Below are 25,057 nucleotides of genomic sequence, written 5' to 3' on the forward strand. Positions count from 1 at the left end.
AATGACACTTTGGGTTTTCTTTTCTCTGAATTATCCATTCATGTCATTTGCCCAGTTTCCTATTGAGGTTTTGCCCTTCTGTTAGTGATTTCTAGAAGTTCTTTCTAATTTCTGGATCTCTAGTCCTTTGCTGATTTTATGTGTTGGAGATGCCTTCTTCCAGTCTATCATGGCATGTCTTTTAACTTGGTTTTTAGTGACTTCTATTTTAATTTATCAGTCTTTTCCTTTAACGTTAAAATTTTGTGTGTGTGACTTTTATTTCCTTTCCTAATTTAATGGCATTAAGGATATCCTCTTATATGAGTTTTATAGTTTGGCTTTTTTCATTTAGGCTTTTAATCCATCTGGAATTTATTTTTGTAAACAGATCAAGAGAGGGATTTATATTTTTTTTCCATGTGGATGGCTAATGGTCCATGTGGCATTTTCTTGTCCTTTCTTCACTTATTTATAATGCCATACTGCTGTACACCAAACTCCCAAATATACATAAATCTTTTTGTGAATTCTGTTCTATTCTTTTGGTCATTTGTCTTTCCCTATACCCATGGCACATATTTTAATTAACACAGCTTTAAAATAAGCTTTATTATTTGGAAGAAGAGTCTTCCCTCCTCATTCTTTTTCTTTAAAATTCTTTGGCTACTCTTGGCCTCGTACTATTTCGCATAAAATTAGGAATCACATTGTCACATTCCTCTAAAAATAACATATTCTTCTGGGATTTTGATGAAAACTACATTGAATTTATAGATTAATTCAGGGAGGATTGACATCTTATGGTCTTCACATTCAGGAACATGGTTGCCTTTTTGAAATGCCTTTTACCCACTTTGGTGAGGTTTTATAACTAAAGTTATAAAATATAATATTTTACATAAGGCTCTTGCACATTTTCCTCAATTTGTTCTTAGATACTTTTTGTTAACATAAAAGGAAATTAAAAAAAAATTTTTTATTGGAATATAGTTGATTTCAATGTTGTGTTAGTTTCATATGTACAGCAAAGTAATTCAGTTATACATATACATGTATTCATTCTTTTTTAGATTCTTTTCTCATATAGGTTATTAATATCACAGAATATTGAGTAGAGTTCCCTGTGTCATACAGTAGGCCCTTGTTGGTTGTCTGTTTTATGTACGGTAGTGTGTATGTGTTAATCCCAAGCTCCTGATTTATCCCCCCGCACGCCCCCACGTTTCCCCTTTGGTAACCATAAGTTTGTTTTCGAAGTCTGTGAGTCTGTTTCTGTTTTGTAAATAAGTTCATTTGTATCATTTTTTAATTAGACTCCACATATGAGTGACATCATATGATATTTGTCTTTCTCTGTTTGACTTACTTCACTTAGTATGATAATCTCTAGGTTGACCCATGTTTCTACAAATGGCAGTATTTCATTCTTTTTTATGACTCAGTAATATTCCATTGTATATATGTATCACATCTTCTTTATCCATTCCTCTATTGATGGACATTTAGATTGCTTCCATGTCTTGGCTATTGTAAATAGCTCTGCAACGAACATTGGGGTGCATGTATCTTTTTAGATTATGGTTTTCTCAGGATATATGGCCAGAAGTGGGATTGCTGGATTATATGGTAGTTCTATTTTTGGTTCTGTAAGGAACTTCCATACTGTTGTCCATAGCAGTTGTACCAATTTACATTCTCACCAACAGTGTAGGAGGGTTCCCTTTTCTCCACACCCTCTCCAGCATTTATTGTTTGTAGACTTTTTGATGATGGCCATTCTAAGCTATGTGAGGTGATACCTCATTGTAGTTTTGAGTTGCATTTCTCTGATAATTAGTGATGTTGAGCATCTTTTCATGAGCTTTTTTGGACATCTGTGTGTCTTCTTTGGAGAAATCTCTGTTTCGATCTTCTGCCCATTTTTTGATTGGGTTGTTTGTTTTTTTGACATAGAGCCGCATGAGCTGTTTGTAGGTTTTGGAGATTAATCCTTTGTCAGTCACTTTGTTTGCAAATATTTTCTCTCATTCTGTGGGTTGTCTTTTTGTTTTGTTTATGGTTTCCTTTGCTGTGCAGAAGCTTTTAAGTTTAATTAGGTCCCGTTTGTTTATTTTTGTTTTCATTTCCATCGCTCTAGGAGACGGAACCAAAAAAATATTGCTAAGATTTATGTCAAAGAGTGTTCTGCCTATGTTTTCCCCTAAGAGTTTTATAGTGTCTGGTCTTACATTTAGGTCTTTGATCCACTTTGAGTTTATTTTTGTGTATGGTGTTAGAGAATGTTCTAATTTCATTCTTTTACATGTAGCTGTCCAGTTTTCTCAGCATCACTTCCTGAAGAGACTGTCTTTTGTCCATTGTATAGTCTAGCCTCCTTTGTTGTAGATTAATTGACCATATGTGCATGGGTTTATTTCTGGACTTTCTATCCTGTTCCATTGATCTACCATACTGTTTTGATTTCTGTTGTTTTGTACTGTAGTCTGAAGTCAGGGAGTCTGATTCCTCCGGCTTCGTTTTTCTTTCTCAGTATTGCTTTGGCTCTTTGGGGTCTTTTGTGTTTCCATATAAATTTTATAATTTTTTGTTCTAGTTCTGTGAAAAATGCCATTGGTAATTTGAAGGATTGCATTAAATATGTAGATTGCCTTGGGTAGTATAGTCATTTTGACAATATTGATTCTTTCAATCCAAGAACATGATATATCTTTCCAACTGTTTGTGTCATCTTTGATTTCTTTCATCAGCATCTTATAGTTTTCAGAGTATAGGTCTCTGACTCCTTAGGTAGGTTTATTCCTAGTTATTTTATTCTTTTTGATGTGATGGTAAATGAGATTCTTTCCTTTATTTCTCTTTCTGATCTTTCATTGTTATGTATAAGAATGAAAAAGATTTCTGTGTATTAATTTTGTATCCTGCAACTTAACCAAATTCATTGATGCATTCTAATAGTTTTCTGGTAGCATCTTTAGGATTTTCTATGGATAGTATTATTTCATCTGCAAACAGTGATGGTCTTATTTCTTCTTTTCCGATTTGAATTCTTTTTATTTCTTTTTTCTTCTCTGATTGCTGTGGCTAGGACTTCCAAAACTTGTTGAATAGAAGTGTTGACAGTGGTTATCCTTGCCTTGTTCCTGATCTTAGAGGGAATGCTTTCAGCTTTTCACCATTGAGAATGATGTTAGCTGTGTGGTTTTCATGTATGTCCTTTATTATGTTGAGATAAGTTCCCTCTATGCCCACTTTCTAGAGAGTTTTTTTTATCATAAATGGGCGTTGAATTTTGTCAAAAGTTTTCTCTGCACCTATTGAGATGACATATGGTTATTTATTTATTTTTGGCTATGTTGGGTCTTCGTTGCTGTGCCGTGGGCTTTCTCTAGTTGTGGTGAGTGGGGACTACTCTTGGTTGCGGTGCGCGAGCTTCTCATTGTGGTGGCTTCTCTTATTGTGGAGCATGCTAGGTACATGGGCTTCAGTAGTTGTGGCACGCGGGCTTAGCTGCTCCATGGCATGTGGGATCTTCCTGGACCGGGGCTCGAACCCATGTCCTCTGCATTGGCAGGCGGATTCTTAACCACTGCACCACCAGGGAAGTCCCGATCATATGGTTTTTATTCTTCAGTTTGTTAATGTGGTGTATCACATTGATTAATTTGTGGATACTGAAGAATCCTTGCATCCCTGGGATAAATCCCACTTGATCATAGTGTATGATCCTTTTAATGTATTGTTGGATTCAGTTTGCTAGTATTTTCTTGAGTATTTTTATGTCTATATTCCTCAGTGGTATTGGCCTGTAATTTTTTTTTTTTGTGGTACCTTTGTCTGGTTTTGGTATCAGGGTGATGGGGGCCTCATGGAATGAGCTTGGGAATGTTCCTTCCTCTGCAGTATTTTGGAAGAGTTTCAGAAGGATAGGTGTTAATTCTTCTCTAAATGTTTGATGGAATTCACCTGTGGAGCCACTGGGACCTGGACTTCAGTTTGTTGGAAGTTTTTAAATCACTGTTTCCATTTCAGTACTTGTGATTTGTCTGTTCATATTATCTATTTCTTCCTGGTTCAGTCTTGGATGGTTGTATCTTTCTAAGAATTTGTCCATTTCTTCTAGGTTATACATTTTATTGGCATATAGTTGTTTGTAATAGTCTCTTATGGTTCTTTGTATTTCACTCGTGTCAGTTTTAACTTATTTTTCATTCTGTTGTTAACTCCTTCTTGTGTATTTTAAATTTCAGTTATTGTATTCTTGAGATTTGATCATTCTTTTATATATTTTCTATTTCTTTTTTGCAGTTATCATTGTGTTCATCCATTATTTTCCCATGTTCAGTTAGCATTTTATTACTAATGCTTTGAACTCTTTCTAGGTAAATTATTTATCACTTTTTAAATTTGTTTCCCACCCCCTTAATGAATTTACCTTTTTCTTTCATCTGAAACATATTCCTCTCTTTTTATATCTTGCTTGACATTCTCTGTTCTTCTGTGTGAGATTATGTGAAACAGTTCCATATCCCAGTCTTGAAGGCATGTCCATATGTGGGAGCATCTCTATGAAGTCTGCTTGTCCCCAGTGGCATTGGTGGAGGAGCTAATTTTAAAGTGAGCATAGGCTGCATCTTTCCCTATTATGTGCTACAAGGCACTGTATGGCTGGCATGTAGGGCTAGAGTCACTGCCCTATTTAAGGGGTGGTGCCGAGGCCTAAGGGTCTGGAGCAGGATCTTTGAGCAAGTTGGGCTTCTTCCCAGTGTGATGGTGGTGTTCGCCATGGTTGGGGATGTGGCTGGGACCTAAGGGTTTGGGGCTGCACTTCTAAACTTGTTCCACTTCTTCCCTGGTATGCACACATTGGGTAGAGGCAGGGTCAGGGCCAGAGCAGTAGGAACCACACTAATAAGCTGTTTCCACTTCTGCCTTTGTGCAGTTGTACCAGCAATGGCAGTCTCCACCCTAGCTGGAGACAGGACAAGGGCCTGAGTTGATTCCACTCCTTCCCTAGTGCTTGCACATATTTGTGTGCAGGCAGTGACGGTCTCTGACGTGGCTGGAGGAAGGGTTATAGTCTAAGCAGCCTCTGCTCCCTCCCAAGTACAGGCATGCATGCTAGTATCTGCAGTGGCTCTCTCTGCTCTGGCTAGATGCAGGGCCATGGTGTGAGGTGGGCTCCACTCCCTCCATGTTTACTCAGGCTCATTGGAAATGAAATTTCTAAAAGGAAATTTTTTGAAATGACTTTTTAAAAATTGGTTACTGCTGGTATATGTTATTAATTTTTGTTTAGTGTCTTATATCTAGCAACCAGGCTGAATTCTTTTTTCGTTCAAATATTTTCTAGATTTTTTTATGACAATATTTTTTTCTGAGAATAATGGTAGTGTTTTTTCTTTCTTTCCAGTCTTATACTTTTCTCATTCCCTCATCAGATATCTAGGAGCTCTGGGATATTATTGAACAGAGGCAGCGATAGTATGCGTTCTCTCCTTGTTCCTTATTTAAAAGGGGATGTGTCTAACATTTTATGTTAAATATGGTGTTTATTGTCAGATTTTGATAGATAATTCTTATTAACCTAGACAAGTGCCATTACCAGTTTGGGTTAGAGTGTTTCGTATTGTTTTTATTTTTGTCAAAAATGGGTGCTGCATTTTACTAAATACTTTTTCTGCATTTGTTGAAATGATCACGTTTTCCTCCTTTGATCTGTTAACCTATAATATGTTATTTGTGCCTCTCTTTTTTTCTTACTCCTAAGAAAGTTTTATTCTATGTTATTAGTCTTTTCAAAGACTAATTTAGCCAGGTGGTTTGTGACCACCTAGAGGGGTGGGATAGGGAGGGTGGGAGGGAGGGAGAGGCAAGAGGGACGAGATATGGGAACATATGTATATGTATAACGGATTCACTTTGTTGTAAAGCAGAAACTAACACACCATTGTAAAGCAATTATACTCCAATAAAGATGTTAAAAAAAAAAAGACTAATTTAGGATTTTCTTTTAAACCTCGCTATTGTTTCTCTGTTGTTTCTTTCCATGACATTCTTTTCTGTACTTATTTTCTTTCTTTTACCTTAGCTTAACTGGCATTTCTTTTTTACTTACTAGAAACTCTTAGTTTATTAATTTTCATTAAGATCCCACAAGCTAATGTATAGAGTTTTCATTGTCATTTTGTGAATAATTACACTTATCAATTTCTGGTGTATATTATTACTATTTATGTATACATGTTACCATTTGTGCAATGGATATACCTGATTCAGGTGCGTAACAACTCTTTAAATAAATAAGTGAAAAAAAATGAGGGACCTTGGTTCAGTCAGAGTCCCAAATGGGCCACTCGAAGACTAGAAAGTCAAATATTTGCATGTTATACTGTAAAGTAGCATACTACTAGGGTATGAATTCACTATTTACTATCATAGGGTTATTTTTCATCCTTAATAGGACCTTCTGACTCCACAAACAAGATTTTTGAGCAAAAAAGCTTTCTCTTTTCTTCTTTCCTAGATTACCCAGAAGTATCAACTTCATGAAGTCACTGCTTATCTATTGGAAAAGAAAGGAGATATTCATGGTGCCTTCTTAATAATGCTAAAGGTAACATTTTACTGTATTTGCTTTGTCATGTTTCTGTCTAGCCCTATACCCATTTATCAGTCCATCTTTTCTTCGTGAGATAAAATTGACATACAGCATTGTGTAAGTTTTTGTCAATCCATCTTAATTTCTTATGTTTCAAAGTAAGCTGCAGACAACAGTACATTTTTTTTGTACATTTTATCTCTAAATATTTTTATCATGCATGTCATGATACACCAGTATGCCACATGATACTAATCCCAAGGCTTAGTAGTTGTGGCTTGCGGGCTCTAGAGCACAGGCTCAGTAGTTGTGGCGCATGGGCTTAGTTGCTGCACAGCATGTGGGATCCTCCTGGACCAGGGCTTGAACCCATGTCCCCTGCACTGGCAGGCAGATTCTTAACCACTGTGTCACCAGGGAAGCCCTGTGCTTTCTATATACACAACAATTCTCTTCTGAATGGCAGAGATCATTCTTAATAACCTTGTTGTTTCTTGGAGTTTACCTTTAAAATATGGTAATTCAGGTATTGGTGGATTAGAAATATAAAGTGTTCCTTTTACCTCCTAGAGACTACAAAGCAAACTTCAAGAGATAACACATCAAGATGAAAGTAAGTTCTCGAGTGTAATTCACAATTTCTTTTTCCATGGGCCCCATGTTTTAAAAGATATTAAATGATAAACTGTATTTATTAAGTAATAATCACATTGATCTGCATGTGACTGTTTATCTGACATTGATCCCAATTTTGGCTTGTTTTCAAGGGCTCATAATAGGAAGTAATATAAACCACTGTAGTTTTGCAGTGCTAATTGTCAGTAGAGGTCATTGGACAGAAAATTAGGTAGTCTTCACTGGTCTTGATTAATTTTTTAGTTATATTTCTGTATTTATGTTTTGGTTATTATAAATGAGGTACATAACTAACATCTTAAAAATTACTATAATGTGCTGAACAACAGCAAAGCAGAGCTTCTAATCAGTAAGTAATAATCAGTGTTTCTGTATTGAATTTACATAATTTTAGCAGAAAGCAGTAAAACTTGAAACAGTTTAAAATCTTGAATGGCTTTGTCACAGATAGATATGTAATTCCTATTGTATTCCTTGATACTAAAAAAAAGGTATTTATTTTGTAAAAGTGTGGTAAAATAAACATAACATAAAATTCACCATTTTAACCATTTTTAAGTTTACAGTTCATTGGCAATAAGTACATTCACATCATTGTGCAATAATCACCACCATCCATCTCCAGAACCTCTTCAGCATCCCAAACTGAAACTCTGTACCCATTAGACAATTACTCCTAATTCCCTCCTCCCCACACAGCCCCTGGTAACCACCATTCTACTTTCTGACTTGATGAATTTGAATTTGATTACTCTGTGTATCTCATAAGTGGAATCAAACAGTAATTGTCCTTTTGTGTCTAGCTTATTACACTTAGCATAAAGTCTTCAGGATTTATCCATGTTGTAGCACATGCAGAATTTTATTCATTTCTAAGACTGAATAATATTCTGTTTTATGTATACACTACATTTTGTTTTTCCATTCATTTATCAATGGGCACTTGGTTGCTTCCACCTTTTGACTATTGTGAATAACGCTGCTATGAACGTGGGTGTAGAAATATCTTCTTGAGTCCCTGCTTTCAGTTCTTCTCGGTGTATACCCAGAAGTGGGATTACTGAGTTAAATGGTAATTCTATTTTTAATTTTTTGAGGAACCACCATACCGTTTTCTGTAATGACAATATCATTTTACATTCTCACCAGCAATGCACAAGGGTTCCAAATTCTCCACATCTTCACTAACACTTTTTATTTTCTGTTTTCTTGGTAGTAGCCATCCTAATGAGTGTGAGGTAGCATCTCATTGTGGTTTTGATTTGCATTTCCCTAATGATTGGTGATGTTGAGCATCTTTTCTTAGACTTATTGGCCATTTCTGTATCTTCTTTGGAGAAATGTCTATTCATATCCTTTGTCCACTTTTTCTTTCCTTTTTTTTCTTTTTTTGCGGTACGCAGGCCTCTCACTGTTGTGGCCTCTTCCGTTGCGGAGCACAGGCTCCAGATGCTCAGGCTCAGCGGCCATGGCTCACGGGCCCAGCCGCTCCGCGGCATGTGGGATCTTCCCAGACCGGGGCATGAACCCATGTCCCCTGCATCGGCAGGCAGACTCTCAACCACTGCACCACCAGGGAAGCCCCACTTTGTCCACTTTTGAATTGGATTGTTTGTTTTCCTATTACTTGACATTTTCAAAATATCCCTCCCAAAGTTCAGAGAAACACTTAATAGGTGATTTTTAGATTGTTTTACCTTTTTAACCCATTAACACATTTCTTGGACCCCTTAGCCCACACATTCCCCTAAACACCTTTACCCTAATTCTCCATATATTATTTGTTTTTGGAACTTCCATAACAGTTGGTTGACTTTTCTATATTTAGTCCAGCTAAACATTTAATTATTGTTTTTGTGCTTTAGTATACGTTCAGTCAATTTGACTATTAGATTTGTTGCATTTATGGCATTTTTCTCTTTCAATTTACTGTTATGAGAATAATTTTTATAGACATTACATGAAGGATTGTGGGAAAAGTAAGAAGAATATTTCCCCAAAATCACTACAGTAATTTGCAGGTGATATGTGTAGGGAAGCCAATTCCTTAAATTCCAGTGAAGGTAAATTTCTCAGTAATAGTCTCATAACTGCCATTTTCTGTCAGATTCAATTTTGACAGTGTGCTTAAGAATTTTGAAGGATTTGGTAATTACACAGCACTGGGCTAGTTTCTGTGGGTGATACACAGATGGCTAAAACACAGTCCTCACCCAAAGAGCTACAGTCTCTTGAAGGAGACAGATATGTAAATAAAAACCTCTAATGCATGTAGAATCAAATACTATAAAAAAGGTACAGTGAGAATGGCAAAGGGTTGTGGAAAATTGGGGAACTACCTGTAACTGAGATTCTTTTCTGGAAGATGTGACCTTTGAAGTAATCACGATTGGAATGATGAATAGGAATTTGATAGACAAAAGCAAGGAAAGGGTCTTCTGGGCTGAGGAGGACATGAGCATGAAAGTGCCTGGCTAGTAACCTTGGGGAGGAGGAAATAATCTGGTGATATAAGAGTACCGAGGCTAGGAAGATGCACCAGGATGTTTACTGTGTCTACTTAGGATCAGAGGTTTGTTGACATTCTCTTTGTAAAAATTAGAAGTCTTTGATAGTTTTTGTGCATGAGACTCATATGTTTGGACTTGTGCTTAAGAGAACTGTAGTGACAGTATAAAAGGGAATGAGGAAGGCAAGATTTGGAAGTCAAAAGTTAATTTAGAGGCTGCTGCAGTAGTGCAAACGAGGTGATGAAGGGCTCCACTCTGGTAAAGTAGCGGGTATATGAGAGTGTGGAAGTAGAATTAGCAAAATTAACAATTTATTTGAATGTACAGGTGAAAGCATCAAAGATGGTGAAGATTTATAAACTGGTTGACTTAAAGGTCATGGTTCTATTAACTTAGTTTGGAAATGTAGGGGGAGGAGCAGATTTGAAGTAAGAAAAATGGGTTGGGTTTTGCACATATAAAGTTCAAAGTGACTGCAGGATGTCCATGTAGAGATAGATGTCCTAGAGCCTGGTGAAAATTCAACCTGCAGATTATGAAAATTCAACCTGCAGGGCTGGAGGTGTATATTTGAAAATTATTAGCAAGGACATAGGAATTAAAACCAGAAGAGTGGCTGAAATTATTGGAAAAAATGAAAAGAAAAGGGCCTGAGATAGTATCTTGGAGAAATACATACATTTAAGAAATAGAGGAAGAAATGGTAGAGCAAGAAAGATAAAAGATAATCTTTCTATTAACTAATCCACAGATAAATGGTTGGGGATTTTCCATAGCTAAAGCATATTAAAATGCTAAGTATGATGTGCTTTCTCTGTCCTAGGAACGTCAGACATTTATATGGAAAACTGTTGCAAAGAACTACCTACTTTTTATCTACTGAAGTTTGGTATCAGGTCTTATACATGATTATACCATAGAAAACAAAGTATGCAGAGAAAAAATTGTTTAATTTTTTACAGAAGCTTTGAGATTATCAGTAATATACCCTTGAGTGATGTTAACAGTTTTTCTGAATCTAGATACCAAAGAGGATCCCTCACTGAAGAATGTTGAAGAGACCATGGTGGAGACAATTGCCCTTTGCCAGAGAAATTCACATAATTTGAACCAGCAGCAGAGAGAGGTAGGAGAGTGACTACAGAGGCTTTTAAAAATCTGTTCTGGTCTGAAACTAGGAATTAGTTCTATTTCCACTGCCCTCTCAGCTACCTGAGTTCAGTGCTCCCAGGAGTATAAGACTCCTAAAGTTATTATGAGGAGTGCCTGTCTGCTTTGTTCTCGCAAAAGGCTTTATATTCTTAGATTTGGCTGTGCTGCAAAATTTAGGTGTGTGAATACTAGATGTCCTTGTTCTCTTTGGACTGAGTTTTTGTGTATTCCGTGTAGTGGTACTGTGGTTGTGTCGTCCATTTATCATCTGTACCGTTCCCCGTGGATAAGGGGAGCGTGAAGCACTAGAGGAAAAGCCTCAAGGGATACAGAGAAAGCTGAAAAAGGTCAAGAAGGCTACGGTGTAGTAGTTCTCATCCTTGGCCGCACATAAGAGTCACATGGGGAGCTTTGAAAAATCCCAGACTGTACCTGAGATCAATTAAATTATAGTCTTTGGGGCTGGGCCGCAGTCATCAGTATGTTTTAAGGCTTCCCACATGATTCCACTGTGCAGCCAAGGTTGGAACCACGTCTGTAACAGATTCCAGACTGCAAAAAGGGAGAACGCAGAGCTGAAGGAGATATAGTAGAGCACGTGGGGCGGGTGGGAGTTACAGCAATGAAGCAGAAACCAAGGGGGCGAGATGCAACTTGACAGCTAAATTGTGCAGTAGTTTTAAGAAGTAAAGTTAGCAGTGTGATATGTATGGCATAACTGCGCCTGCCCCTCCAGGCTCTGGCCTCTGACTTAACACCACCTGGCCTCCTTCCACTGCCTGGGCTTCTGGAATGGGAAGCAGGGTAAATTTTTCATATATAGTTTGCCATACATGTTCCAATGAAAATGATAAACTTGGTATGTTTCTGTTCTTATGAGATGGGTAAAATTTCTCCTTTATGTTTTTGTCAAGGGTTTTTTTAAGGTCATAAATTTTGAATACCCTTTAGAATATAAATTGTATATAACAAACACATTTATATAATAGATGTGTTTTTTTTTTTTTTTTTTTTTTTTTGTGGTACGCGGGCCTCTCACTGTTGTGGCCTCTCCCGTTGCGGAGCACAGGCTCCGGACGCGCAGGCTCAGCGGCCATGGCTCATGGGCCCAGCTGCTCCGCGGCATGTGGGATCCTCCCGGACCGGGGCACGAACCTGCGTCCCGTGCATCGGCAAGCAGACTCTCAACCACTGCGCCACCAGGGAAGCCCTAGATGTGTTTTTTTTATTTAAAAACTTTTTTGAGTGAAATGATACATACCCATTATTTTTTTAAATCCCGCAATACAGAAAGTTACACAGAGGGTTGTTTAAAAAAATTACCCTGTATCCATCTTATCACCCAGAAATAACCGTCATTATCATTTGGTGAATATCACTCTAGATATTTTTTATCTACCTAGGTTAACATAATTTTAGAAAAATTGAATCAAATAATGCTTGCTTTAAAAATATAGTATTTAATCTCATTTAGGAAGCTTATGTAAAACTGAGGAAATTCTGAAATTCAAATAAATAGTTCTTCAATACACTATCTCTGAATAAATCTCCCTGAAGTTGAAAAAATCTAAATAACTGTTAATAGATTAGAAGTATCGTTTATAATTACATTTTGGTTTTTATAATATCTATGATGTCCGACCAGTAAGGAAGTTTACATGAACTCATACACACTTGCTCCAGCCTCCCTTCTCCACCCCTCTGAATTTTAGTTAGTTATGTTATTTTACCTCATTAAGGTTAACAATACATTCTTTTCTGTATCCACAATTCCCATAGTTGTTCAATCTTTATTTAAATGGATTATGGGCTTCACAACATTCCTTTTGCCCTGATTTTTCCATTCCTAAGTTTTTGTTTTCATTTATCTTTTGGCTAACTGTCTGCATTTGGACATGGTTATATTTTGATAGAAAAACACAACAGGGTAAAACTATTAAAGCTATGTTTATACATAAATATACATAAATATTTTTCAACCCTTCTGTCTCCTCCCTAACATCTATTTGATATTCTTCCTTCTTCTCGTGGAAAATTTAAGGAAAAATGACAGTTATAAATTGTCATTGTTTTATAAATAGAGCCATTTAGGCTCACGTAAGCTGAAATATGTCCAGATTCACATATATTAATGGTAGAATTAGATATAAAATTCATGCCTCCAGAACTCTAGGGATTCTTCTGACTATATTTGAACTCTTATCTCTTAATCAGAGACAGGACTAAGGCTTCCTTTGATGTGGTGAAAGGGTAATTTATTCTGTATTTTTTTGTCTAAAAATATATCTGAGTTGGAATCTGTCTCTTCCTCTCTTAGACACACACACATGCCTCTCACACCACTCTCTACTCCCCCCCACCCTCCAACAACTGGTTTTTGCTTCTTTTCTGAACAACGTTCATAGCAACAATAAAAACATTGCATGTTAGTTTTTATGTAAATACTATTTTTGTGAAAATGCTGAACTGATTTTATGTAATAGCAAACATTAATTTTGGGGGATTTTCATGGTTGTTTCCCCTGTTCCTCTTTGCTTTTTTTTTGGTTTGGAGAGAGTGAGAACAAGAGCTGTTGCCACCAACCCTAATCTAACTAGAAAATTTGAAGTATCCAAAAGCTTGATAATGAATTGTCTGTAATATCTCTTTCCAAAAGTTTCTTCAGAAGATTTAATGTCATGGAGTATTTCCTTAAAGTTAGACTGCAGGAAATCGGGTTGTCAGTCCTTCCCTAGGTAGAATCTATACCTGTCCTACTTTGTATGTCTGTCTACCCCAGTGTCCAGTGATTGCATAAATAAAGAATATGGCTTTCTTATGCACATAATTCCCTGAAAAAGAAAGCTGTTGATTATGTAACGTGAGAAAGTAATTCAGGTTCAGTTGTGTTGCTCTCAGGGGTTAGGATTGTCATTATCATGGATTGTTATTTTAGCCTGTGGGTTTTTAGAGTTTATCCAAGTTAACATTTTAAGAACCAACATTAAAGAGCAAGAGAGACAAAATATTTAAAAGGTGTCCACCATATATTTCAGGTTAATGTGGAGATTTAATTGAAGAAGAACAATTTCTCTAGGGTATGAACACTTCCCATGGCTATTATCTCTGCAACCATGCTTCCCCCAGTCTGCTATTTATAAACCAAGAATAAAGTAACCTTTAAAAAGGTAATTCTTCTAAAATTTCTGGACTAAATAAGAAAAATTTTTAATCAAATTTCTAAATATAATAAATATAAAAACCAAAAGGTAAAAATTAGGTATACCATATACAGTTAAATTAAAAGACTATAAAAATACATAGAAATAAATGATGTGGTTGTAAAAACAAATTGAAATAGGCAACGAAAACACAAGCTAAGTAAAGCCATCCAAGAATAAAATACAAGATTAAAAATTCATGAATACTAGATAAATTAAAATTTCAATAAAATAAAGAATTGCCAGTACACAACATAGTTAAAACCAGTATCTTAAGAATTTGAAGAAATACTGTTTAAAAAAAAGTACATAAAATCCTGGCCTTAGAAAACCTCAAATGGGGGCAGATAAGGGCTTCCTCGTAGAGCTCTTCAGTGGAAGGTCACCCCATGGGAAAGTCACCGGACCATTAGCCTGTCCCCTTAACCATGCTTGTCCTGCTTTGTCAATACTGACTTTTTTTTCATACCTCTTGGATGTTTGCAGGAATAGGTTTCTCCCAAGATACTGGGTGAAATAAGGCCTTTGTAAATCATTACCCAACAGGAAAATATGCTTGAAATTTTAAAATGTATTAGTTTGATTTTTGATGATGAAGATTTTTCCTAAGGCTTAGGAAGAACACATATGATGCACATATGGCAGTGTAAATCATTGGCAAATTACGCAACTTCTCTAAGCTTCAGCATCTTATCTCCAGTAAAGATAATGCTTACTGTATAAGGTTATCATGAGATTCAAACGACAAAATGTATGTAAAGCATTTAATACAGTGCCGTACGTAATAGGAATAAATAAATGTTAGATCTGTTCATTTATGTCATGACGTGATTGGAAATGTTAATTGAAATAATGTTAACTTCCACTTCTTAGTCAGTGATGACTGAGGAAATAACAAAATAATGCTTGATATAGGAGAAAACTTTGGATTAACTGTATTTATTTATCTTGCTTGACATAGCTGATGAGAAATGGGGGAGGGTAGTTGTGGGAGAGTTCTTTATTCCCTTCTGCGGTACATAGGGCCGTTTAGACTGTGTCAGTGAAACATTTAAGAACGTAGCCTGAGGCTCTGCTCTGGCTTCTTTGAACCTACCCTTTTCTGAGACACAGAAGATTTGCAGTTCCAAGGTCTAGACTTACTTAACTTCAGCTTCCTTATTTTCCCAAGGTGCATGATAAAGATATCTGTTCTGGCTGTGGTCTTTGCTTTTTTACTGTCTTTTCTCTTCCCAGTCAAGTATTCCATCTTTTCTTTTTCTAATTTTTACCAACAAATGTATGTGAGAAGTACATTTCAACCTGTGAAACACTAAGCTGATGTTAGTTGTTCTTAAAAACAACAGAGTACTTTTGTTTTCCTTTGGTTTCCTCTGCCATTATAGGCACTCTGGTTTCCATTACTGGAGGCAATGATGGCACCTCAGAAGCTGTCTAGTTCAGCTGCGCCTCATCTGCACTCTGAAGGTAAGGTCATAGTGTCCACCTATACTGTCCCCCAGTTTCTATCTGCTGATGATTGTCATTTTGATACCTCTCCCAGCATCGTATTTTTATTATTTTCCTTAATGAAATCATACTGTACTGTGGATCTCATTTTTTCATGTTCACTGCTTTCTGTGGCACCAGTTATACCATTTGTCTTGGATAATAGTAGCTTTGCAACTTACCAGCAGTTAACTTTAAAATATCAAACTGGCCTTGGTTAGCCAAGTTTCTAGGAAGCTGTATTCCTATGACTTACAGGAAAAACAAAAACTGCTTATTTTAAACTAACCTTAATATTGACATTTTATTATAACAGCTCTGAAATCTTTGACCATGCAAGTTCTAAACAACATGGCAGCATTTATTGCCCTTCCATCAATCTTGCAAAGAATCTTGCAGGTGAGTTGAAAGGGGGAAAATTCAGTGTTGATCAATTTTAACTAATATTTTAGTTATGTATAAATAATAGCAAACTGGGCTAATGTGTAAATGGATCTCAAGCATAGTGCAGCTGATTTTTGGCATTAACGAAATATCTAACTTACAACTCTCATCCTTGAATCCTTCCTAGCACTCCAGTGATGTGGGTTTGCCTGGCACACACTTGCAACCTTCAGTTAGGGGGTGCAGGCTTCAGTTCACTGTGACCTTTGGATTAAGATACACAAGCTTCCTTTTGGTGTGCTAACTGGGAGAGAATTACCATTGCTTCCAGCTGATTATACTTTTTAGATCAAAAAGAGAAACGTAGGGCTTCCCTGGTGGCGCAGTGGTTGGGGGTCCGCCTGCCGATGCAGGGGACGCGGGTTCGTGCACCAGTCCGGGAGGATCCCGCATGCCACGGAGCGGCTGGGCCCGTGGGCCACGGCCGCTGGGCCTGCGCGTCCAGAGCCTGTGCTCCGCGGCGGGAGAGGCCACAATGGTGAGAGGCCCGTGCACCGCAAAAAAAAAAAAGAGAGAGAGAGAGAAATGTAAAAATAATGTTAATATAGACATTTTTTAATCTTGTTACTTAGGGTTTCTAACTCATCCTAAAATTTTCTGTCCAAAGCTCATCTCCTACTATAGATTCTAGCTGGCTTTGTGTCCAAAGTCTTTGTAGGAAACATCATTCCAGCCTGTTTTCTTCAGCAAAAAGGCCCGAACGTTTCCAACTTCATCAAAAAGAGAACACTAAAAATATGCTAAGATATATTTTTAGAAACATCTGTGAGCATTCTTGGGTAAACAGCAGGAATTATCCTTAGAATCCATTTTGTCTTCCCTTAATTTACCCAGGATAGAGACACACCAAAAAGAAAGAAAAAAATAAAGTCAGACAGTAATATGATGCCATTGATCTTCATAATTTTCAAATGATTTTTATCCAGTCAAGAATGTCCCTCTCAGCTCTTTTTTAAGACTCTCCAAGCTCTCCTTCCGATCTGGTATGAAGCAGCTGGACCTTTGCTGATAAAGACTACTGCGTCCAGCAGTTTCTCACCACATTGTACGTTATCCTTTAGAAGGTATCTTCACACATATCATTTCATTGATCCTTATCATGAATTGAATAATAATTTGGTACAGACTACTTTTCTTATATCCATTCTAAAATATATTAGTCATAAAATAAGGTTTTTAATCATATATAAAGTAATATATAATAAGACAGAAATACTTTAATTTACCAGGTAAATTAGAAAACAATGAAATCCTAAAGCCAAAAGTGTCTTCCCTCTCGTACGCATTTAGCTTTATTTTGAGCTTTAACCACACTTTGACCCATAAACTATAATAAATATAAATTGATTTTTTACCTTGGCATAAGCATATGATGTTTTAAAAAAAATGTATTTCAGACTCATATCCTTGAAGGCTTTTGATATTTGAAAGTCTTAACTTTATTTTTGTGTTATACTGGCATTTATTGTAATTGTGTTCTTATCATTTTCCACCTTCAGTGAAGTCACACTAATAAGGAGAGTATGCTGATTCTTAAATTCCTTATTTGCATGTTTGTGATCACTGTAATGATAACTCTACCTTATATTTATATAGAGATTTTTATTTTTTCAAGTTGCTTTCACAGATAATGCTAATTTAAGCTCATTCCCATTATATCATGTAAGCTCCTTCATTTGTTTCAGTCCCTGGTCTTTTGAGAAGTTAATTATTAATTGGTTTATATATTATATGTTACCCTGTTTGGTTATTATCTGTGTAGATGAAAGAAAGGCACAATTCTTGCCCTAAAAGGCCTGTTTTAAGGGAGACAAGAAAGTATCTGATATAACTATTCACATGGCTCTAAAGAGCAAGTAATATTGGCCACCTTCAGGATTACCTTCTCTGAACCCCAGGTAGGGTAATTGCTACTTCTGCATCTGTACACTTTTAGTCCACATGATTATAGCAGGAGCAGCCAGGTGAAAGCATGACCCTGCCTCTTGACTCTATCTGATTGACTCAGGGTAGGCAGCTGGCCTAAGAGGGGCCAGTCAGTGTCCTTTCCAGGAAATTTTAGAACTGAATTGAAAAGATGAGTAGTTTATCTTCAGTTCTCTGGATTATATAAGGTACAAAGTTCAGGAGCTGATAGTGACTACCTTTCCATCTTATGAACTGAAATAGTAAAAAGTTAATCTGCAGAGAAAAGAACAATGAAGCAGACACACAAAGAGGAGAATAGACAAGATACATGGAGAAGAGAGAAGATAACAAGGAGAGGATTCAAGACACTAAGAGAGGAGACAACATGGAGAGAAAATACTGATGGCATCTGAGTCCCTCATTGTAGTTCTTAAGGCTTACCTGATTCCTTTGCTTGGATCCTTAAACACCCCAGTACCTTTACAGTTATTATCTTTTTTGAATAAGTTAGAATAAGCTAGGTTTCTGAATTTATATATATATCTCCAGAGGAGTACCAATAAAAGTATATATATGAAACAGACTGTGGAAAGATTTCCTGGAGGAGGGGATGTCTGAACTGAATCTTACAGAGCCTAAAGGAATCAGGGGTAAAAAACAGATAGGACTACTCTAAGCAGAGTGAACTATATGTACAAAGAATTTGAGGTAAAACACGGTACATCTGGGGAGTTGCAAGTGTTTAAGTATTCTTGGAACATAGGACAAGAATAAAGGTGAGTCACAGAGCTGAAATTTGAGAGGCAGAGACTGTCCTTAATTGCTTTGTAAGCCATGGTAAGGACTTTGGATTTTATTTTAAATTCACTAAATTCTCATTAAAGTATTTTAACCAGAGGAATGATGGAAAGAGATTTCTTTTTAGAAAGATGGCTCAGCCTGTGTTATATAGGATAAATTGGAAGGGATAAAAACTGAAGGCATAGAAATACCCAGAATGTAATAGATACCTAAAGTTTGTTAAATGAGTTACATAGACTGGATAGGAGAAGATGGACTTGGAAATTACTTAGCTGATAGAATCTACTTAACTTTTTGACTGACTGGATGTAGGGGAACACAAGAGGAACCTAGGTAAACCCCTGATTTCAGTTTCATGTGGCTAACAGTGAGCAGTGGGGGAACACAAGACTGGACTTTATAGGAAGAGGTAAGAAGTGGATCGGAAGATTTGGAAGTCATCAACATAGAAGTGGTAGTTAAATTACTGAAACTAGGTGAACTTTAGCATAAAATGGAGTTCTAGGAAACATTCAAGAATCAGGTTGTTTACCTATTTTTATTTCCCATTAGAACATAAGGACCCTGAGAGATGAAACTGTACTTTGGCTAGTACTCTATCACCATCACTTAACCCAGAGGCACCTGGCATATAATAGGTACTCAGACTTTGTTATAAAGCAGAAACTAACACACCTTTGTAAAGGAATTATACTCCAATAAAGATGTTTAAAAAAAAAAAGTTAAACACAGAGTTTAAAAAAAATTGTTTTGGCTATTCTGGGCCTTTTGCATTTCCATATAAATATTAAAATTGTCTTTCAATCTCTACAAAACAACCTGGTGCTATTTTTATGGTTATGTATTGAATTTAGGGAGAACTAAAGGTTTAAAAATCTTGAGTCGTCCGATACATGACTATGGTATTCCATTTATTTCTTAATTTAAGATATCAATTGTAATAGGATATTTATACATAAGATGTTCTACATTTATAATTATAATGTCTATGAATTAAGGCCACTTTTATTTAATTCCAATCTATTTCTTTATTTTCTATCTATATCTGTCTATCTATCGATCTATATATTATCCTTCCATCTATATTTTAATATCTTTTTCTCACCTTATTGTGCTGGTCAGGACCTCTACTATAGTGTTGAATAGTGATGGTGAAGATGGACAAGCCTTGCCTTCTTCCTAATCTTGAGAGAATTGTTAATTCTTTCATCAATTGCATATTAGATGCATGTTGAGAAAATCTGCTGTTCTTCGTAGTTTGTTGAGAGTTTTTGTTATGAATGGATGTTGAATTTTGTTGAATGATTTTTCTGCATATATTAAAATGTTCACATTCTCTTTGGTTATTTTGCTAATATAGTACATTATTTTGATTGATTCTTGATAACAAACCATCCTTGCATTTCTGGAATAAACTCCATTTCGCTCTTTTTATATAATGTTGAAGTCAGTTTGCTAATATTTTGTTAGAAACTTTCATGATTATGTTCATAAGGGATCTTTGTGGTTTTCTTTCTTTGTTATGTCTCTGCTGGATTTGATTTTAGGACAATGCTGGCTTCATAAAATTAATAGGGAAACATTTCAGCTTCCTTTATATTCTCAAAGGATTTGTGTAAAATTGGTATTTTTTATATTAAATTTTTGGTAGAATTGTCAAAAAATAATAGGTACTCAGTAAATATTTCTAGAGTGAATATAAGTCAAGGATGGAGGAATTCCATTTCTGGCTAAGAGGAGTATCAGAGACTGGGTTTATCCTCTTGCTTACAACAACTAAAAAGTGGATGAAATATATGAAATAGTGGTTTTCAAAGAAATGGATATCAGGCAGTACAGGACAGTAATTCCTTAGAGACAGGAAATAAACAACGTGAGCCCTATGTTTGCCCCAGCTTAATGTCCTGAGAGAGTTTCCAGGCAATAGCAGGAAGGGGGATCCCAAGAAGTTTCCAGCATACTCATTGATTTGAGGAGATGGAGCTGAGAGTCAAGAGACACCAAGGTGACCAGAGTTTTTAGGGCAAGTATGAAGAGAGAGAACTCTGGAGCAATCAGAAGTCCTCCCTCAAGTATAAGTACATGATCTGAGGAAACTACCTAGGCCAGGGAAAGAATCACCTGAAAGGATTAGAGGGAATAATACCCATATTCACACAGGGCCAACAATAGAGTCTTATTCACCAATAAGATCAGAAGAACTCATAATTCACAGAACATTGGGTAGAGTACTCAGAAGTACTCAATAGTGGGAAACAGTTAGCCCTAGACTAAACATAGCTCCTGTCATGCCTTTCAAATCTTAAAAGCAAGACCTAACGGATCAGACTGTTGCCATGTAATTTAACTACATCCCAGAACAAAGCTTAAAAATATTTTGAGGAATACAAAAATATCTAGGTTCCAACAGTGTAAAAATTTACAGTATATGTATGACATTGAATTAAAACTTAAAAGATATGCAAAGAAGTTAGAAAATAAAACCCAGATATGACATTGGATATTGGAGTTAGCAGGCAGGGACACCAAAACAAAAGATTAGTGAATTTGAAGACATAGCAATACAGACTATCCAAAATGAAACACTTAGAGAAAAGTGAAGCAGGAAAAAAAAACAACAGAGTATCAGTGAGCTGTGGGACAATTTCAAGTGACCCAAAATACATGTACTTGGAGTCATGAAAATAGAGAGTTGGAACAGAAAAAAATATTTGAAGAAATATTAGGTGAAAATTTCCAAATTTATTGACAACTGTTAGCACAGGTCAGTTACCCCAAACTCAAAAACATGAAGAAAACTACAAGGCACATTATAATTGCTCAAAATAAAAAATTAACAGAAATCAAAGAGGAAATCAGAAAACACTTCAAGACAAATGCAAATGGAACACAACTTTCCAAAATCTGTGGGATGCAGGAAAAGTAATCCTAAGAGGGAAATTTATAGCAATACAGGCCTTCCTCAAGAAACAAGAAAAATTCCAAATAAACCTAACCTACCACCTAAAGGAATTAAATAAAGAAGAACAAACAAAGCCCAAAGTCAGCAGGAAGAAAGAAATAATAAAGATTGGAGAGGAAATAAAATTGAGATCAAAAAAATAATAGAAAAGATCAGTAAAACCAAGAGCTGGTTTTTGAAAAGATAAACGAAATTGATAAACCATTAGCCACTCTTAAGAGAGAGAAAATAAAATCGAGATAAAAAAATAATAGAAAAGATCAGTAAAACCAAGAGCTGGTTTTTGAAAAGATAAACGAAATTGATAAACCATTAGCCAGTCTTACAAGAAGAGAGAGGATCCAAATAAAATAAGAAATGAAAAAGGAGAAATAACAACTGATACCACAGAGATACACAAAATCATAATACTACAAAGAGTTATATGCCAACAAATTGGACAACCTAGAAGAAATGGGCAGATTTCTAGAAACATGCAACCTGCTGAGACTGAATCAGGAAGAAACAATCTGAACAGACTGATCACAAGTAGTGAAATTGAATTTGTAATAAAAAAATTACTCCCAACAAACAAAAGTCCAGGACAGGACAGCATCACAGGGGAATTCTACCAAACACATAAAGAAGAGCTAATACCTATCCTTCTCAAACTATTCCCAAAAATTGAAGAGGAGGGAACAGTCTCAAATCCCTTCTATGAGGATACTATTACCCTCATACCAAAACCAGACAAAGACACTACCAAAAAAGAAAGTTACAGGCCAATATCTTTGATGAATATAGACATAAAAATACTCAACAAAATATTAGCAAACCAACAATGTATACAAAGGGTCATACACCATGATCAAGTGGGATTTATTCTAGAGACGCAAGGATGGTTCAGTATTTGCGGATCAATCATTGTTATATACCACATTAACAAAAGGAAGGATAAACATCACATGATCATCTCAACAGATGCAAAAAAAGCATTTGACAACATTGAACATCCATTCATGATAAAAACTCTCATCAGAATTGGTGTAGAGAGACTTTCCTGGTGACGCAGTGGTTAAGAATCCACCTGCCAATGCAGGGGATATGGGTTCAATCCCTGGTCTGGGAAGATCCCACATGCTGCGGAGCATCTAAGCTCATGTGCCATAACTACTGATCCTGTGCTCTAGAGCCCATGAGCCACAACTACTGAGCCCACATGCCACAACTACTGAAGCCCACATGCTCTAGGGCCCACGTGCCACAACTACTGAGCCCACGTGCTGCAAGTACTGAAGCCCATGCATCTAGAGCCCATCCTCCACAACAAGAGAAGCCACTGCAATGAGAAGCTAGTGCACCAAAACAAAGATTAGCCCCCACTCACCACAACTAGAGAAAGCCCGCGCACAGCAACGAAGACCCAATGCAGCCAAAAAAAAAAAGAAAAGGTGTAGAGGGAACATATCTCAACATAATAAAAACCATTTATGACAAACTAACAGCTAACATCATACTCACTGGTGACAAGCTGAAAGCCTTTCCTCTAAAACTGGGGACAAAACAAGGATGCCCACTCTTGCCACTTGTATTTAATATAGTATTGGAAGTCCTAGCCACAGCAGTCAGACAAGAAAAAGAAATGTCTTTTTAGACATCCAAATTGGAAGGAAAGAAGTAAAACTGTCACAATTTGCAGATAACATGGTACTATATATATATAAAGCCCTAAAATCTCTACCCAAAAAACATTAGAACTAGTAATGAATTCAGTAGTTTCAGGATACAAGATTAATATACAGAAATCTTTCACTTTTCTATACACTAATAGTGACCTATCAGAAAAAGAAAGCCAAAAAAAAATCCCATTTAAAATTGCATCCTTAATTTCTCTTTCTGATCTTTCATTGTTAGTGTATAGGAATGCAAGAGATTTCTGTGTATTAATTTTGTATCCTGTGACTGAGCTAAATTCATTGATTAGCTCTAGTAGTGTTCTGGTGGCATCTTTAGGATTTTCTATATATAGTATCATGTCATCTGCAAACAGTGACAGTTTTATTTATTCTTTGCCATTTTGTTTTTTTTTTTTTTTAAACATCTTTATTGGAGCATAATTGCTTTACAATGGTATGTTAGTTTCAGCTTCACAACAAAATGAATCAGTTATATATATACATATGTTCCCATATCTCTTCCCGCTTGCGTCACCCTCCCTCCCACCCTCCCTATCCCACCCCTCCAGGCGGTCACACAGCACCGAACTGATCTCCCTGTGCTATGCAGCTGCTTCCCACTAGCTATCTACCTTACGTTTGGTAGTGTATACATGTCCATGCCTCTTTATTGCTTTGTCACCGTTTACCCTTCCCCCTCCCCATAGCCTCAAGTCCATTCTCTAGTAAGTCTGTGTCTTTATTCCTGTCTCACCCCTAGGTTTTTCATGACATTTTTTTTTTCTTAAATTCCATATATATGTGTTAGCATACGGGTCTCTTGTAGACAGCAAATATATGGGTCTTGTTTTTGTATCCATTCAGCCAATCTGTGTCTTTTGGTGGGAGCATTTAGTCCATTTACATTTAAGGTAATTATCGATATGTGTGTTCCCATTCCCATTTTCTTAATTGTTTTGGGTTTGTTATTGTAGGTCTTTTCCTTCTTTTGTGTTTCTTGCCTAGAGAAGTTCCTTTAGCAGTTGTTGTAGAGCTGGTTTGGTGGTGCTGAACTCTCTCAGCTTTTGCTTGTCTGTAAAGGTTTTAATTTCTCCATCAAATCTGAATGAGATCCTTGCTGGGTAGAGTAATCTTGGTTGCAGGTTTTTCTCCTTCAACACTTTCAATATGTCCTGCCACTCCCTTCTGGCTTGCAGAGTTTCTGCTGAAAGATCAGCTGTTAACCTTATGGGGATTCCCTTGTGTGTTATTTGTTGTTTTTCCCTTGCTGCTTTTAATATGTTTTCTTTGTATTTAATTTTTGACAGTTTGATTAATATGTGTCTTGGCGTATTTCTCCTTGGATTTATCCTGTATGGGACTCTCTGTGCTTCCTGGACTTGATTAACTATTTCCTTTCCCATATTAGGGAAGTTTTCAACTATAATCTCTTCAAATATTTTCTCAGTCCCTTTCTTTTTCTCTTCTTCTTCTGGAACCCCTATAATTCGAATGTTGGTACGTTTAATGTTGTCCCAGAGGTCTCTGAGACTGTCCTCAGTTCTTTTCATTCTTTTTTCTTTATCCTGCTCTGCAGTAGTTATTTCCACTATTTTATCTTCCAGGTCACTTATCCGTTCTTCTGCCTCAGTTATTCTGCTATTGATCCCATCTAGAGTACTTTTAATTTCATTTATTGTGTTGTTCATCGTTGCTTGTTTCATCTTTAGTTCTTCTAGGTC

At 36.4% G+C, this 25,057-nt stretch overlaps 1 protein-coding gene across 1 annotated transcript in view; it reads left to right on the plus strand.

Moving 5' to 3' along the window:
• VPS8 (VPS8 subunit of CORVET complex) overlaps positions 1-25,057 on the plus strand; it is a 308,205-nt gene that overhangs the window by 188,143 nt on the left and 95,005 nt on the right. Inside the window, exons 37-41 of the mRNA XM_082654910.1 lie at positions 6,506-6,595; positions 7,151-7,193; positions 10,749-10,852; positions 15,464-15,545; positions 15,883-15,965. Of these exons, the coding sequence (XP_082511036.1) occupies positions 6,506-6,595; positions 7,151-7,193; positions 10,749-10,852; positions 15,464-15,545; positions 15,883-15,965 (402 nt within the window). The remainder of the gene's footprint in view (positions 1-6,505; positions 6,596-7,150; positions 7,194-10,748; positions 10,853-15,463; positions 15,546-15,882; positions 15,966-25,057) is intronic.

Source organism: Grampus griseus (assembly GCF_964374135.1).
Source record: "Grampus griseus genome assembly, chromosome: 5".
Taxonomy (NCBI): Eukaryota; Metazoa; Chordata; class Mammalia; order Artiodactyla; family Delphinidae; genus Grampus; species Grampus griseus.